The following is a 13,435-nucleotide window of genomic DNA, read 5'->3' on the forward strand; positions in this document are numbered from 1 at the left end:
TCTTTCTTTTGGAAATTACAGTCCTGTACTTCCCATTTCCCAATATCTGAAAACTATGTTCATTTACTTTGTCCATTTTTCCGGTTGTTTATGATGGAAAGGCTAGTCCAGTACCAGTTACTGTCATAGCATGAAACAGATGTCTCATCACCGAGTTGTACTTTTTTATGAAACTGAAGATTGGCTCAGAACACATTTGTAAAGTGGCCACAATGATCCCCTTCCTTCTATCTACACTCTTCTCAATGTAACGTTACAGCTCCTACTCATCTGTGAAGAGACAGAATCTATGTACAACTCCCTTTACCTTGGGATGGTGCAGGGATCTGTGTTTTAAAAAAAGAATGTGATGAAATGATTTCTCTCAATTTTTTTTTTAAAAGATATATATTCATTTGAAAGGCAGAATTACAGATAGGGAGAGAGAGAGAGAGAGAGAGAGAGAGAGAGAGAGATTGAGAGAGAGAGAGAGATCTTCCATCTGCTGGCTCACTTCCCAAATGGCCACAATGGTATATGGGCTGTGCCAGGCCAAAGCCAGGAACCTGCAACTCCATCTGGGTCACCCGTCAGAGTCCCAACAACTTGGCCCATCTTCTGCTGCTTTCCCAAGTGCACTAGCAGTGAGCTGTATCAGATCTTCTGCTGCTTTCCCAAGTGCACTAGCAGTGAGCTGTATCAGAAGTGGAACAGCCAGGGCACGAATTGGTGCTCATATGGGATGCAGGCATGATAGGCAGTGGCTTAACCCACTGTGCCACAATGCTGGCCCCATGAAATGACTTTTCTGAGTCAAGAGCCCAGGGAGCTTTGCGTATTTCTGCTTGCTCTTATGGAACTCGGCTACCACCATTTAAACAAACCTTTGTCTTAATACATTTTCTGTTGCTGTTAACAGAATATCTGACACTTGGTGACATATAAAGCAAAAAGATTTATTTAGCTGTTTAGTTCTGGAGGAAGGTAAGTTCAGTATCAGACAGCCATAGCTGGTGCAGGTCCCACACTGTGTTAGAACATGGTGGAGAGCATCGCTTTGTGGGATTGCGTGCTGGAGTAGTAAATGGATGTGTACAGAAGAGAGACAGGACGATGGAGCTGACCCGCTTTATAACAGCCTGCTCTCACCACGACAATCCATTCGTGTGAGAACTAATCCAATCTCACAAAAAGACATTAATTCCTCTTAAAGGCCTCACTTCTTCTCACCACTACACTGCCAACCAAAGTTCAAGATAAGCTTGGTGGGAACAAACCACAACCAAACTGTAACACCTGTGTAACCCTGTTGGATGTTAACAAATGTGGCCCCATCAGCGCTGTCGCATTGCCATGGGCCGACAGCTGGCCAACAACCAGAGCTGTGCACAAGACCATCTGAAGTGAGCTAGATTCACGCAAGTCCAGCTCATGCCCATGAATGAGTGAGCCCTGCTCAGACAAGAACTATCTCTGAGCCAGACTACATTTCCAATCTGAGACATTAAGCCGCTCAGTGTTGAGGTGCCTTGTGACACAGCAATAGTTAACCAATGCACTCCTTGAAGGCAGGAACATTATCTGCCTTGCTCAGTTCTGTGTCTGCAGTATGGTACTGTTCAATAAATACAGTTAATGGATAAAACAGGTAGTATCACAGAGACGGGTGCTCCATTGGAACCTATCACTAGAAATCAGATAGCTGGTACTTCTGTCCTTGCCATCGCATCCCAGTGACCTATTTCTCACTCCTGATGCTACCTTCTATTCTAAGCCTCAAGAGCACAGTGGGGGAGCACTGTTTCAGTTCCAGTTCCCAGTTGCCTCTCTGGAATGGGGCCACCCATCCCTTTCCCCCTACTGGTTTCTCAGGAACAGACAGATGCCCTGGACAGATATTTTGTGCTTTCTGGGTCACATTATGTTTTTCTGCATTCAACATGGGCTAAATTTTCTGCTCTGTAAGGCTAAGAAATTTTCCTTTATCTTATAAACAGGTAACAAATGAAACTAAGCAAAAATAGCCAAATGCACAGGGTCACTTTCAGGGACTGGCACTGAATTGCTGATTTTGCCTGTTACAGCAGTTACGGTGAGAACAGAGGCTTCTCTTTGCTCCAGTACATCAAGGGTCCAAAGATATCGCAGGGCTCTTGTGCACATAAAACTACATTAAAAGACTGAAGGGAGGTAGCTTGGGAAGTCAGACGGACTTCAGGTCAGAGCTTTGTAGCTACTCTGGCTTCAATTTAATTCCCAGTTTTACCATTTATTACTTTTGGCTTGTGACTTGAGTAGGTTACTTTCCCTGATCTTGTTTCCTGATCTGCAAAATACAATTTATAACAGCTACTGTGGTAGACGATATGACTGGTCAAAATCCTCCTTGCAGGAAGATTTTCTATAGCCACTCGGAAAATGCAGAGATGGCCTTGTGATTGGCTTTGGTCAAAATACCAAGAGCAAAAGTTCCCTCAAGAGTTCCATGAGTCATTTCTGAGTACCTAAGAGCTGCCAGCTAGTACTTCAACGTGTTTCTTTTTTCTTGTCGCAAGGCCAGCAAGGGCCCAGATAAGAGTCTGTCAATCTATGCCCAGAGTGACAAAGTCAGGAAGCAGAGTCATAGCTGATTCAAGATGGACAAAGGATGCGAGAAGTAAACCCATTTTGTGTTAGCCACAGAGGTTTGGGGAGTCTTACTATGCGTGACTTATCCTAGACTCTGATACACCTGCTTGGTAGTTGTGAGGCCCAAAGACAGATGCATATCACAGTCACGTAAGTGACAGCAGTAATGCTGCTGTGCTGACATGCCACTGGAGAATGTACTTGTATTTCTGTTATCTTTCTTTCCCCAGGCAACTTGATCTTTTCATTAGAGCTTTCCTAGAATACAGTCTTCTCTGCATTGACTGCAGGATAATTCCTTTTTTTTTTTTCAAAATTTTAATTAATTAGAGAAGGAAAGAGAGAGAAAGAGAGATGGAGGGAGGGAAAGTGGATGGGAAAGAGAGGGAGAGAAAGAGAGAAGGGAGAGAGGGAGACACCTAGCTGCTGGTTCACTCCCTCCCATGCCTCCAATAGCTGGGACAGAGTCAGGCTGCAGCCAGGATATAGAAACTCAACCTAGGGCTCCCACAGGGACCCAAGTACTTGAGCCATCATCTGTACCTTCCATGGTGTGCATGTGCAGGAAACTCGAATCAGGAGTGGAGCTGAGATTTGAACCTTTCCACTGTGGGATCTGGGCATCTCAACCAGTGCCAAATGCCTGCCATAGATACTGACAAGTTCTTTAGCAAGGCTGTAACGTTGTAAAACCCAAGATGCCACTCACTTGTAGTCCAGGTGAATGGTGCCCTCTGGAGTTGGATCATGGAGCTTGAGCCTGCACAGCTGTATGTATGGGCCTGCTCCTCAGCAGGGCCTGTGATCATTTCTGTGACCTGAAATCTGCTCACATCTCCAACTGCCTCAACTACTGAACTACCAGCTCCCTAGACAAGCCAGATCCTTCACCATTTTCATGTTCCTATAAAAGCTATTTTTTTCTCTAAGAAATTTCTATAATTCAGACTTTTTTTTTTTTTAAAGATTTTATCTACTTGAGAGGCAGTTACAGTGAGAGGTAGAGACAGAGAGAGCCTTCCTTCCGTTGTTTCACTCCCCAAATGGCTGCAACGGCTGGAGCTATGCCGATCTGAAGCCAGGAGCCAGGTGCTTCTTCCTGGTCTCCCATGTGAGTGCACTTGGGTCATCTTCTACTGCTTTCCCAGGCCACAGCAGAGAGCTGAATTGGAAGAGGAGCAGCCGGGACTAGAACCGGCAGCCATATGGGATGCCGGCGCCGCAGGCATAGGATTAACCTATGTGCCAGTCCCTATAATTCAGACACTTAATCCTCCTACAAAAGCAAGGTTAAAGGTCACCACCCAAACATTTTTCTTGACTTCGCTAGTGTCTTAGCCCCACCCTCCACACTCACCCCAATCCCTGAGAGTTAAAGTTTTGATTTTTTATTTCCAAGTAGTCTTCCAATTATACTGAACTTCTCAGGGCTGACTGCGTACTGCTCACGTAGGTTCAGCACCTAACAGTTTCATGCTCAGTAAAATGTTGAGTATTTGGAAGAAGGAGGATGGGGAAGTTAGCAGCCAGGTGAATTAACACTGCAGTGTGCTGTAGATTTTCTCTTGCCATGAGCAAGCCCTCTGTCTCCATGTGTCTTACTTTTATTTCTACAAAATATGGGCTTTACTAACTGATTATGAAGGTTTCTTCTACTTTCAAGAATTAGAATTGTACAGAGAGCTTTTCTGATGGAAAAATGAGGACTACCAAAAATCTACTCACTCAGAAGAGCAGGGAACACTGCAAAAATAGTAAAAACCAACATTTCCAGAACTGAAAATTAACCAAAGTCTTGCAACAATGTGAGCATCTGCCTAAGATGCTGACTCCCAGTAAGAACAGCTAGCCTTGCTTTGACGCCCCATTGTGGTTCCCCTCTCTCCAGCTGTGAAGTACCCTTGGAAAGCAGCCATCTGGCAACTGCAGTAGCTGTGAACATCCAGTACCAAGCAGCCACTGGAGAGAAAATTGGTTTGGAGCATCACAGAGACTGCCACCCCTAGAAAACTGTTACTATTTGACCTCAATGGTAGTGTCCTGAAAAGTCCCATTCTCAGAACTTCTCTTTATCTGAGCTGACTCAAAGCTTACTCTGGGCAAACCATCCTTTAGGGTATTGGGTGTAAAAAAATATATTAGATAGAATTGTACACTGCAGTAACCCAAGGTAGCAATGCCAGCTGGTACTAACAAGAGAATTAGAAGGAAAAGAGATGTCCACTGGAGCTTCCCAAACTCAAACATATTCCTAGGATAATCTAGGTCATGAACATTCAAAGGTTTTGTGCATCCTCAGGAGAAAACAGGAGAAGCCCTGAGTCATGTCTGATGGTCACAGGCAGGAAGTTAGGCCAATGTAGAATTCTGAAATACCTGAAGGCATGACATAGCACACATGCAGAGTCTGTTAGGCATGGCTGACACTACTGGCCCAAGATGTTTGAGGAAACCTGTCTAAAATCATCTGAATACTATGGAAACAGCAAACCTACACGAAAAGATTTTTACAGAATTAGTCTGAGTAAGTATCTAAAAACAAAGATACACTGATAATAACAGCAATAATAATAGACCAAAGGGCTCTGATTTCCACGGTTTTCACTCATCACTTAAAATGCCAAGTTTTCAACAAAAACTTGTGAACCAAAGAAACAGGAGCCAAAGCTCTAATCTTAGCCATGACACTGTGTGCCACTGATGTCTGAAAGTTTTGCCTCACTACATTCTGTGATCTCATGTGCCCTGCATCTTGAGACATGGAATATATTCAATGAAGATGGGGACCCGAACAGAGCTGTCCAGCAATCTGAGACAAAAATGTTCTATATTCACATCCTCCAACAGAGGAGCCACTAGCCATATGCACCTAGCGATCATTTCAAAATTGGCTGCACTAAGGGAATACACTCTTAATTAAAACTTAAGAGGGCCGGTGTTTCACCTAGTGGTTAAGTTGCCCACATCCCACATCAAAACATCAGGGTTCAATTCCTGGCTCTGCTTCACACTTCAGCTCCTTCTAATGCGAGCCTGAGACAGCAGCAGGCGATGGTTCATGTAATGTGGTCCCTGCTGCCAAGTGGGAAACCTGGATTGAGTTCCCAGTTCCCGGCTTTGACCTGCTTGACCCAGGCTATTACAAGGCATTTGGGGAGTAAAAGGGTGGGTGGGAGTTCTGTGTGTTTGACTCTCGTGTGAAATAGTTTAAATATCCAATGTGGATAGCAGCCATCAGACTGAACGAAGAGCAGACACAGAATCTAGGCTAGCTCTTGGTGAACTAGTCCCAGAATAATGCAATGTTAGTTGGGGCAGCATTTATGTATAGTTTATACGTTAAATGTATAGAATCACTTTTGAGATAGTGGAGATCTAAAGTGAGAAAGAGCTTCACTTTTGTCTCCATCCTTGCACATCTGTCACATTAACCTTACCAGGCCACAGGTAAACAGATATTTATTGAGCATTCATTAACAGCAACAGAACTAAGCCTTTACAAGACATATGCTAGGAACATAGTCCTCTACAAACCAATTCCACAACTCCTCTCGACAAACTTGTACATATTGGAAAATAGGATGAAGGAAGAGAGAAATCTCCCAAACAACACATATTTTTTAAAAGAGACGACACAGCTAAATGATTCCAGGGACGCAAGTTCCTTCTTCCTTACTGTTCACCTGTCCCTGAGGGTTGCCTTGGGCATATGTCATTCCAACTCTCTTTTATACATTTTTTCACTCACAAAAAAATTAAAAGGAAACAAATAGTTGGAAGCATTAGTGCAATTATTTTTTCTTTACCATTCTCAATACTTTCAGTTCTTTGAAGGAGCAAATAAATGGGTACTTGTGCTCACTAAAAAATATCATAAACGGTAGACACAGAAGCAAAAAGTTTATTTACTTAAGACATGTTACAACTATTATATTATTGGACAATCATTTATTTAAAATAATATCCTAAATACTTACAAAAATAATCAAGTATTGCTTCCATTTTTCAAGTGTCAAAGTCTTTGCCATAGAAAATAGAAAGGACCTTTTATAAACTGAACATGACACTTCAGCGACATCAAGTTTAAGAACTGCACACGGTTTTCTTTTATGCTTTGTGCTTTACAAATTTCCAAGGTACTTCTTTGCAATGTAGAGGTTCACAATAAGAATGTAGGCATACAATCATGTGCACACAATTTTTACATAGGAATGTTTTCATTACATATACATATAGAGAACCTAGCACAGACAGGATTCCATCCTGAAAGCCACCCTGTCACAGGGACAGATGCGCCGCCACACAGAAGCAGGTGTGGATGGGGAAGTATTAACTAACATTCAGATCAACACTCCAGTTCTCAAAGATGATGACCTCCTAATAGGGGATACTAAGACTAATATTTCTAGATAAGATATTAATTCTTAATCTCTATTAAATCATTAATTTGACAGCCTTATTTATAGAAAAAATAGAATAAACTTCAAATATTTCTCAATATGTTAATCTCAGGATAAACATTACTGTTAGATGTACACATCTTTAAAAAGGTAAAGAATCGTCTTCTGGCAAATGTTCAAACTTAAAAATCATTTCCAAATTGGTCTGTGGTTCTACTTTATAATCACTAGGACATTCCATTCCTTTGCAAATAGATAAATGCTGAATATCTTTTCTATGATAAATGCATTCAAGCCCCCCTTACAACACAGATGTGTGTAAACTATGCTTCATAACAAAATATTCTTAACGCTTTACCACCCACAGGGTGTCAATCTCACCACATTAACCAGATGTAGAAAAGATCTCACTTCTGATCAGTTCCTGAATTTATGTATGATAAATCACAGTAACACAGAACTTTAAATTACATTGGTCCTGTATAAATACTGACATATCAAATATTTAAAATTCTACTTATCAACTAGAAAAGTCAGAAAATTTCTCTATTAAGAAAAAAGAATCTTCTAGCCTTATGTCCTTATTTAGAAATTAAACATATTATTTAGAAATTCCAAAGTGTAATAATTGAAACTTTATGAGCATTTGAACTGTGAAACATTAATTTATTGAAATTGATATTTTACAATAAATTCTACTAAAAGGGAGCTTGAAGAACTTGTAAAATCTGAATTAAAGGCAAATAGAAACATCAAAGGGGCATCTTCCTTGACCAAAATATACCCAAATGCTATAATATTTAGAAAAATTTTAATAGCATGCTAAAATATTTTCAAAGACTTTTTCATTTCACTAAAAGTCACAGGAAAACAGACACTACAAGAATATGCGAAAATGCAAACCAACAATTACACCAATAAAAACATCAAAATCTAAGAGGTAGTCAGTCACAGAAGTAACCCTGATGAAGCAAAATCTCCTGACAGATGTTCCCAAATCTCAGAGATCCAGATGCTGTAAAAAGTTCTTATATTTTCAGCAACTCAAAATTAAAAAAAAAAAAATTACTGGGCAAGAATCTAAACCTGGTATCTAAATGAGTAACACTGTAAATGGAACAATACTCATATTTGCAAAGAAGGTTAAGAACAAATTCCAGATCATAGGTCTACAGAGTGCCAGTCAAATCTGATTTACTACTTGTTTGTGTGAATAAAGTTTTACTGAAACACAGCCATACCCATCTTATTTACATATTGTGCATGGCTGCTTTCATGGTAGAACAGCAGAGTTAACTGCGTGAGACAGCAATTCAGTAAGACCACAAAGTCTAAAATATATCCTAGTTTTCCCTTCTCAAAACGTCTGCTGAGCCCTGGCCTGGAGATACGGCTGATAAGCAGGTCATTGTTCAAGAGCACTGGAAAGACAGAGTTGTCACAACATTAAGGTGTTCAACTATAGAGAATATAGGATGCTAGTTATGTCACAGTTCAATTTTTATATCTGAAACAGAGTATATTTAATTCTTATGGTCTAATATCAGAGTATTTCCCCAATAATGTAAAAAGATTCACTATGGTGGCATTCAACAAGACATTGTGCAATGATTAATAGATATACTCTGTATTTGTGCTGTCCAAAACAGCTGCCATTAGGCACATTTAGCTACTGAGTGTGTGAAATATGGCTGGTGCCACCAAGGGCCTGAATTTTTAAATTTAGTTTAAATGGTCACATGTAGCTTGTGACCACACAATATTTGATAGAATGAATTAACACAATTTAATTAAAATTCTAAAGTTGTGACTTATAAAATGGACTCCAAAAATTAAAAATAACATCTTTGAAATTAAGAGCTTTGGGCAGAAATTACTCCATATCACAAACTCAGATCAAGACAAACTGCTTAACTGGGAAACACAATCAAACTTATCCTGTGTTGTTTTATCACTGTATCTTTTTTAAGGAGCAAAACTGTGACGTTGTGGTATGTTTGAAATCCTCCTAATTGTATAAAAAGTTTGCAGATGTTTCACCCAAAGTAGTTTATCTTGCCTTCTATCAGAAAGTCAACTGTGGGGTAAGTGTTAAGCCTAGCAGTTAGGACACAGGTTAAGATGCTTTGTCCCATGCACACCAGAGTGTGAGGGTTTGAATCCTCGCTCTGCTTGCCATTCATTTCAGCTTCCTTTAGTAATGCACACCCTGGGAGGCAGAGTGGATTGAGTTCTTGCCATCTGTGTGGGAGACCTGGCTTTCCTTCCTGGCCCAGCTCTCAGCTTCTGCTTGGCCCAGTCACAGACATTGTAGGCAGTTAGGAAGCAAACCAGTGGATGAGAGCTCTTCCTGTCTTTCTCTGCCTCTCAAATAAAAAAAGTTTTACGTCACTTCTTACAAATGTTTACTTCCCAAACTTAATGTTTCAAGTTTCAACCATGCTGTTGAGAAGCTTTTACCATATACACCTACAGAATTATGACATCTTCAGAGTCTGCACCACTGCCAATTAGTTACTTTTGCCACAGAAAATTCATTCTAATAGCTAATCTTACAGATGTTTTATCATCCATGGCAGGACAAAACAGTCGATGAAGAACTGAAGAACAGAAGTAAAACGTGTGTAAAGTCAGAAACCACTTCTGTGTAATTCTCCATGTGCTTGCCTCAAAACTATTTTATGTGGACCAAAAAGAAAATACCTACAAATCTATATACATTTTGAAATAACACATTACTGATTACATATTAAAAATGAATCAAGTTAATGTTAACAACTGAAAATACTAAGTTTACACAAAGTAAATCTGAAATAATTTACTCTCAAAAGACAAATACTTGTCTGAGATGTATGCCTGATTACATCTTCCAGTTATTTAAATGTACTCCTCCAGAGAGACAGCTAATTCTACACTGTTTTCAAAGTTGGTTGGCACAATTAATTTGATGCATTTTGATTTTTAAATAGCTGTTATTCAGCATCATAAGCTTCCTTTCTCAATCTGGTAGTTAGCTGGAAGGTACAAAATATTATAAGGGCACTTCTGCTTGGTTTTCTTGCGCAGTTTAATCGGGTGTTGCAGCAGGAACTTTAACAGAGAGGTTTCTTCTGGTGCTGGTGATGTGTCGCTGCTGTGCTAGGAACGACCGTGCAGGTGCACATGCCCCGCTGTCTCTGCAAGCACCACTTCCACTCACAAGTCTGGATTCCATCCCCAGCTTCTGGAAAGCTAGACTCTGGGGGAAAACAGAATTATATATATATGATAACATGGCCACGTACAAAGTTTGCCAAGTGCTTTTCACATACATAGTCACTTAATGATCAAAATAATCCTGTAAAGCCTAGATTGTCCTCATTTTATAGAAGATTATAAGGGTTCAGAAGTGGATTAATCTGCACATGGTAATGTTATTAATAAAGCAAAAAAAAAAGATTTCTCTATTTTAAGTGACTAACCTTGAAATAATAGAAAACAGTAGTTTAAAATAATTTGTTGGAATTAGACTGAATTATAAAAGAAACGTCAAACCAGATTCTTATGTTTAGGGTGTCAATCCACTATCTATGAACAGACACAGCACAACAGGAAAGCACAGGTCAGTAATTCTTAAAATATGGCCCCTGGCTTAACAAGATTAGAATAGCATCACCAACTTGCTAAAAAGGCACATTTTCAGATCCTACCCAGACTTAGTGAATCAGAAGCTCTACAGGCGCAAAAGCAACTGTGTCTCAACAAAACTTCTCTGATACACGCTAACATTTGAGAACCAGCAGTATACTTTAAATTTACGATTGTTTACCTATGTATTGATACATGACAAATTACTGTAGTTTTGTCTCATTTTTAAGATTTATTTATTTAGTACTTTGAAAAGCTAAATAAATAAAAGAGTTACAGAGATAGAGGAAGAGGGAGAGGGAGAGAGAGAGAGAGAGGGAGAGGGAGAGAAAGTTCCATGGGCTGGTTTACTCCCAAAATACTCACAACATCCAAGGTTGGGCTAAGCCAAATCCAGGAGCCATAATGCTATCCTGGTTTCCTACATGGGTGGCTAGGGGCCAAGTACTCAGACCATCAGCTACTGGCTTCCCCCTTGTGTTAGCAGGAAACTGGTTCAGAAGCAGAGCGGCTGGGACTCAATTTGGCTCTACAATAGAGGATGTGGGCCTTGCAAGTGGTGGTTTAAACCTCAGGGTCACAACTCTTGGATTTCTCTTAAGGGAAGGCATGACTCCCTCACACTAAACCACATTAAGAAAATTTTTATTGAATGTAGCATTACTAGCAACTAGCATACTACATGGGAGATAGTGGGTGCTCAACAGAGACACATGCAAAATGAATGATGTAGTATTTAACTCTCATTTCTTAACTGAATTATGCACAAGAAACAGCAGAGGAATAAACAAAACAGTCCTCAGTGTCTGATCTCACTGGATGACCAACTCAAAGGTAGTTCTGAGAATACCTCCAATGTGATTTCCCCAAGGCCCTGATGAACAAAGCCGGGTTGTACCAAATGGAGAGAGGAGGAAAAGGGCACAGACAAAAAGGAGGGTAGCATCAATGCACAAGGCCTGCCAAGGATGGGCATGCGTGCTCGGGGAGCCTGGAAGCAGACATTCCCTCAAACTGTGTCAGAGACGGCAGCTAAGTTATCACCCATTCTCACTAATTAGAAAGCTTCCCCGACCCCTCAAGGAACCACAAACATTATGACCTGCTACTCTGCAGAAACATCCCCCGATACACCTGGATGACAAAAGAAGGACACTGCCAATGACTTTATGCTATTTGCTCCTTGGTAGGATAGATAAGACAATTATTGTAGTGTACCCCCTGCATTAAAAAAATAACAAAAATTGTTTTAGCTCAAATAAGGCAATTTTTAAAAATATTTATCAACATGCCCATGCTTTTACATGTATTAGCTTAAGGTTGATGAGTCACAAAATCAATCATGACTGACAATGAAAGGAAAATCTCTAGGACACACAGTTAGGGTAACTTTCTCTTAAGTTATATACACAAATGTGTCATGACCTGGTCCATTGTGAAAATCATAGCTCCAATCATTAGCTGAATTTCAACTCACCTTGTTATACCATGCAGAAACAATGAGTTTTTCTTCATAATCGCGGAATTTTGCTACTTTACATTCACTCTGGAAAAGGACAGAGGACAATTAAAATCCCAGAAGTCAGCTCAAGTTACTAAAAACAGAATCGTTTCTTCACCATGCTGAGAGAATCTGAAGAATGCTTTTGTGAGGCACACAGAGCCGTCAACCCGTGACCTGATGCACACACAGAACCTCCGGACAGAGCCGTCAACCCGTGACCTGATGCACACACAGAACCTCCGGAACACCTAGGATCTGTGATTGCAGCAGGAGTTTACCTGGCAGAACTGAGTGATGTACACACACACACATTCACACAGAACCAGTGACTCCTAGAGAAAAACGCCAAAACCGGCTAAGGCATCACAACACTGTGCCAACAGCTGTACCACAAACAAGTCAACACCAGGGCTACAGAGGAGGTAGGCAAAAACTACCCAGGACGATCCTGTAAGATGCTGCGTGGCTTTGGACACATTTTTCTCTCTAGATTCCTGGTGGCCTGAATACTAGATTCTCTGTGGCCACCAGAGATTGACATTCCTTCCACAAGTACTCTACTACAGCTCATTTAAAAAATTCTGCTGAGTGCAGATATAGGCAGGTAACATAAAATGCTATAATGCTGAAACACTCAAATTTCCTCTTAGCAAGATGCCCATAATATATAAAGTATACAGGAGCCAAGCCCGAGAGATGGAAGCCATGCCTTGTCCTGGCTCACATCGCCCCAGGTACGCACCCCTCAGGAGAGATGGCAGGCGGAACAGCATCTGCTATTTGCATTCTGTTTTTCCTCTTTTATTTCTGTGCTGTGTAAACCTGGGACCCCTATTTGTTGTGTTTCAATTGCGACTTCACTGGTGTTTTTCCTTCGGAGACATCACGTTGTCCTCACTCTTGCTGGGAATGCACATTTTGAACATCGACAATGGTTACTGCCTTCCCTGGGCAGTAAACAGTCAGAACAGCTTAGATGTCCGAGGCCATCCAGTCCAAGTCTCATTATTTTACAAAGGAGGAGACGGGACCAGAGAGGAAAGGTGATGACTTTTAACTTGTAAGTCACCAATAGGGTTGCAATCCAGGCCTCTGATTTATGTAGTATTTAATGCTGAGGATACAGAAACATAAGGCTCTTAAGACACCCTGACATGTGCCACAAAGAAGACCAAAGCTACGAATTCACAAGTTCAAAGTACATGGGCTTCATGTGGATAGGAAACTACACTTGTCTACGGAATGCAGGGAAAGTTTTGTAGAGGAAGATGTGTCTGAATTGGAAGTTGAAGAACTA

General features: G+C 40.7%; 1 protein-coding gene across 1 annotated transcript in view; it reads right to left on the reverse strand.

The window, feature by feature from the left end:
- Nucleotides 1-6,492: 6,492 nt before the first annotated feature.
- The window catches only part of HOOK1 (hook microtubule tethering protein 1), a 60,632-nt gene continuing 53,689 nt past the window's right edge, over nucleotides 6,493-13,435 (reverse strand). Inside the window, exons 21-22 of the mRNA XM_002715582.6 lie at nucleotides 12,112-12,180; nucleotides 6,493-10,245 (exon numbers count right to left, since the gene is read on the reverse strand). Coding sequence (XP_002715628.1) covers nucleotides 10,075-10,245; nucleotides 12,112-12,180 — 240 coding nt within the window. The 3' untranslated portion in view covers nucleotides 6,493-10,074. The remainder of the gene's footprint in view (nucleotides 10,246-12,111; nucleotides 12,181-13,435) is intronic.

This window comes from Oryctolagus cuniculus, chromosome 7 (genome assembly GCF_051225735.1).
Source record: "Oryctolagus cuniculus isolate XC-2025 breed Fujian yellow rabbit chromosome 7, ASM5122573v1, whole genome shotgun sequence".
In the NCBI taxonomy this organism is placed as follows: domain Eukaryota; kingdom Metazoa; phylum Chordata; class Mammalia; order Lagomorpha; family Leporidae; genus Oryctolagus; species Oryctolagus cuniculus.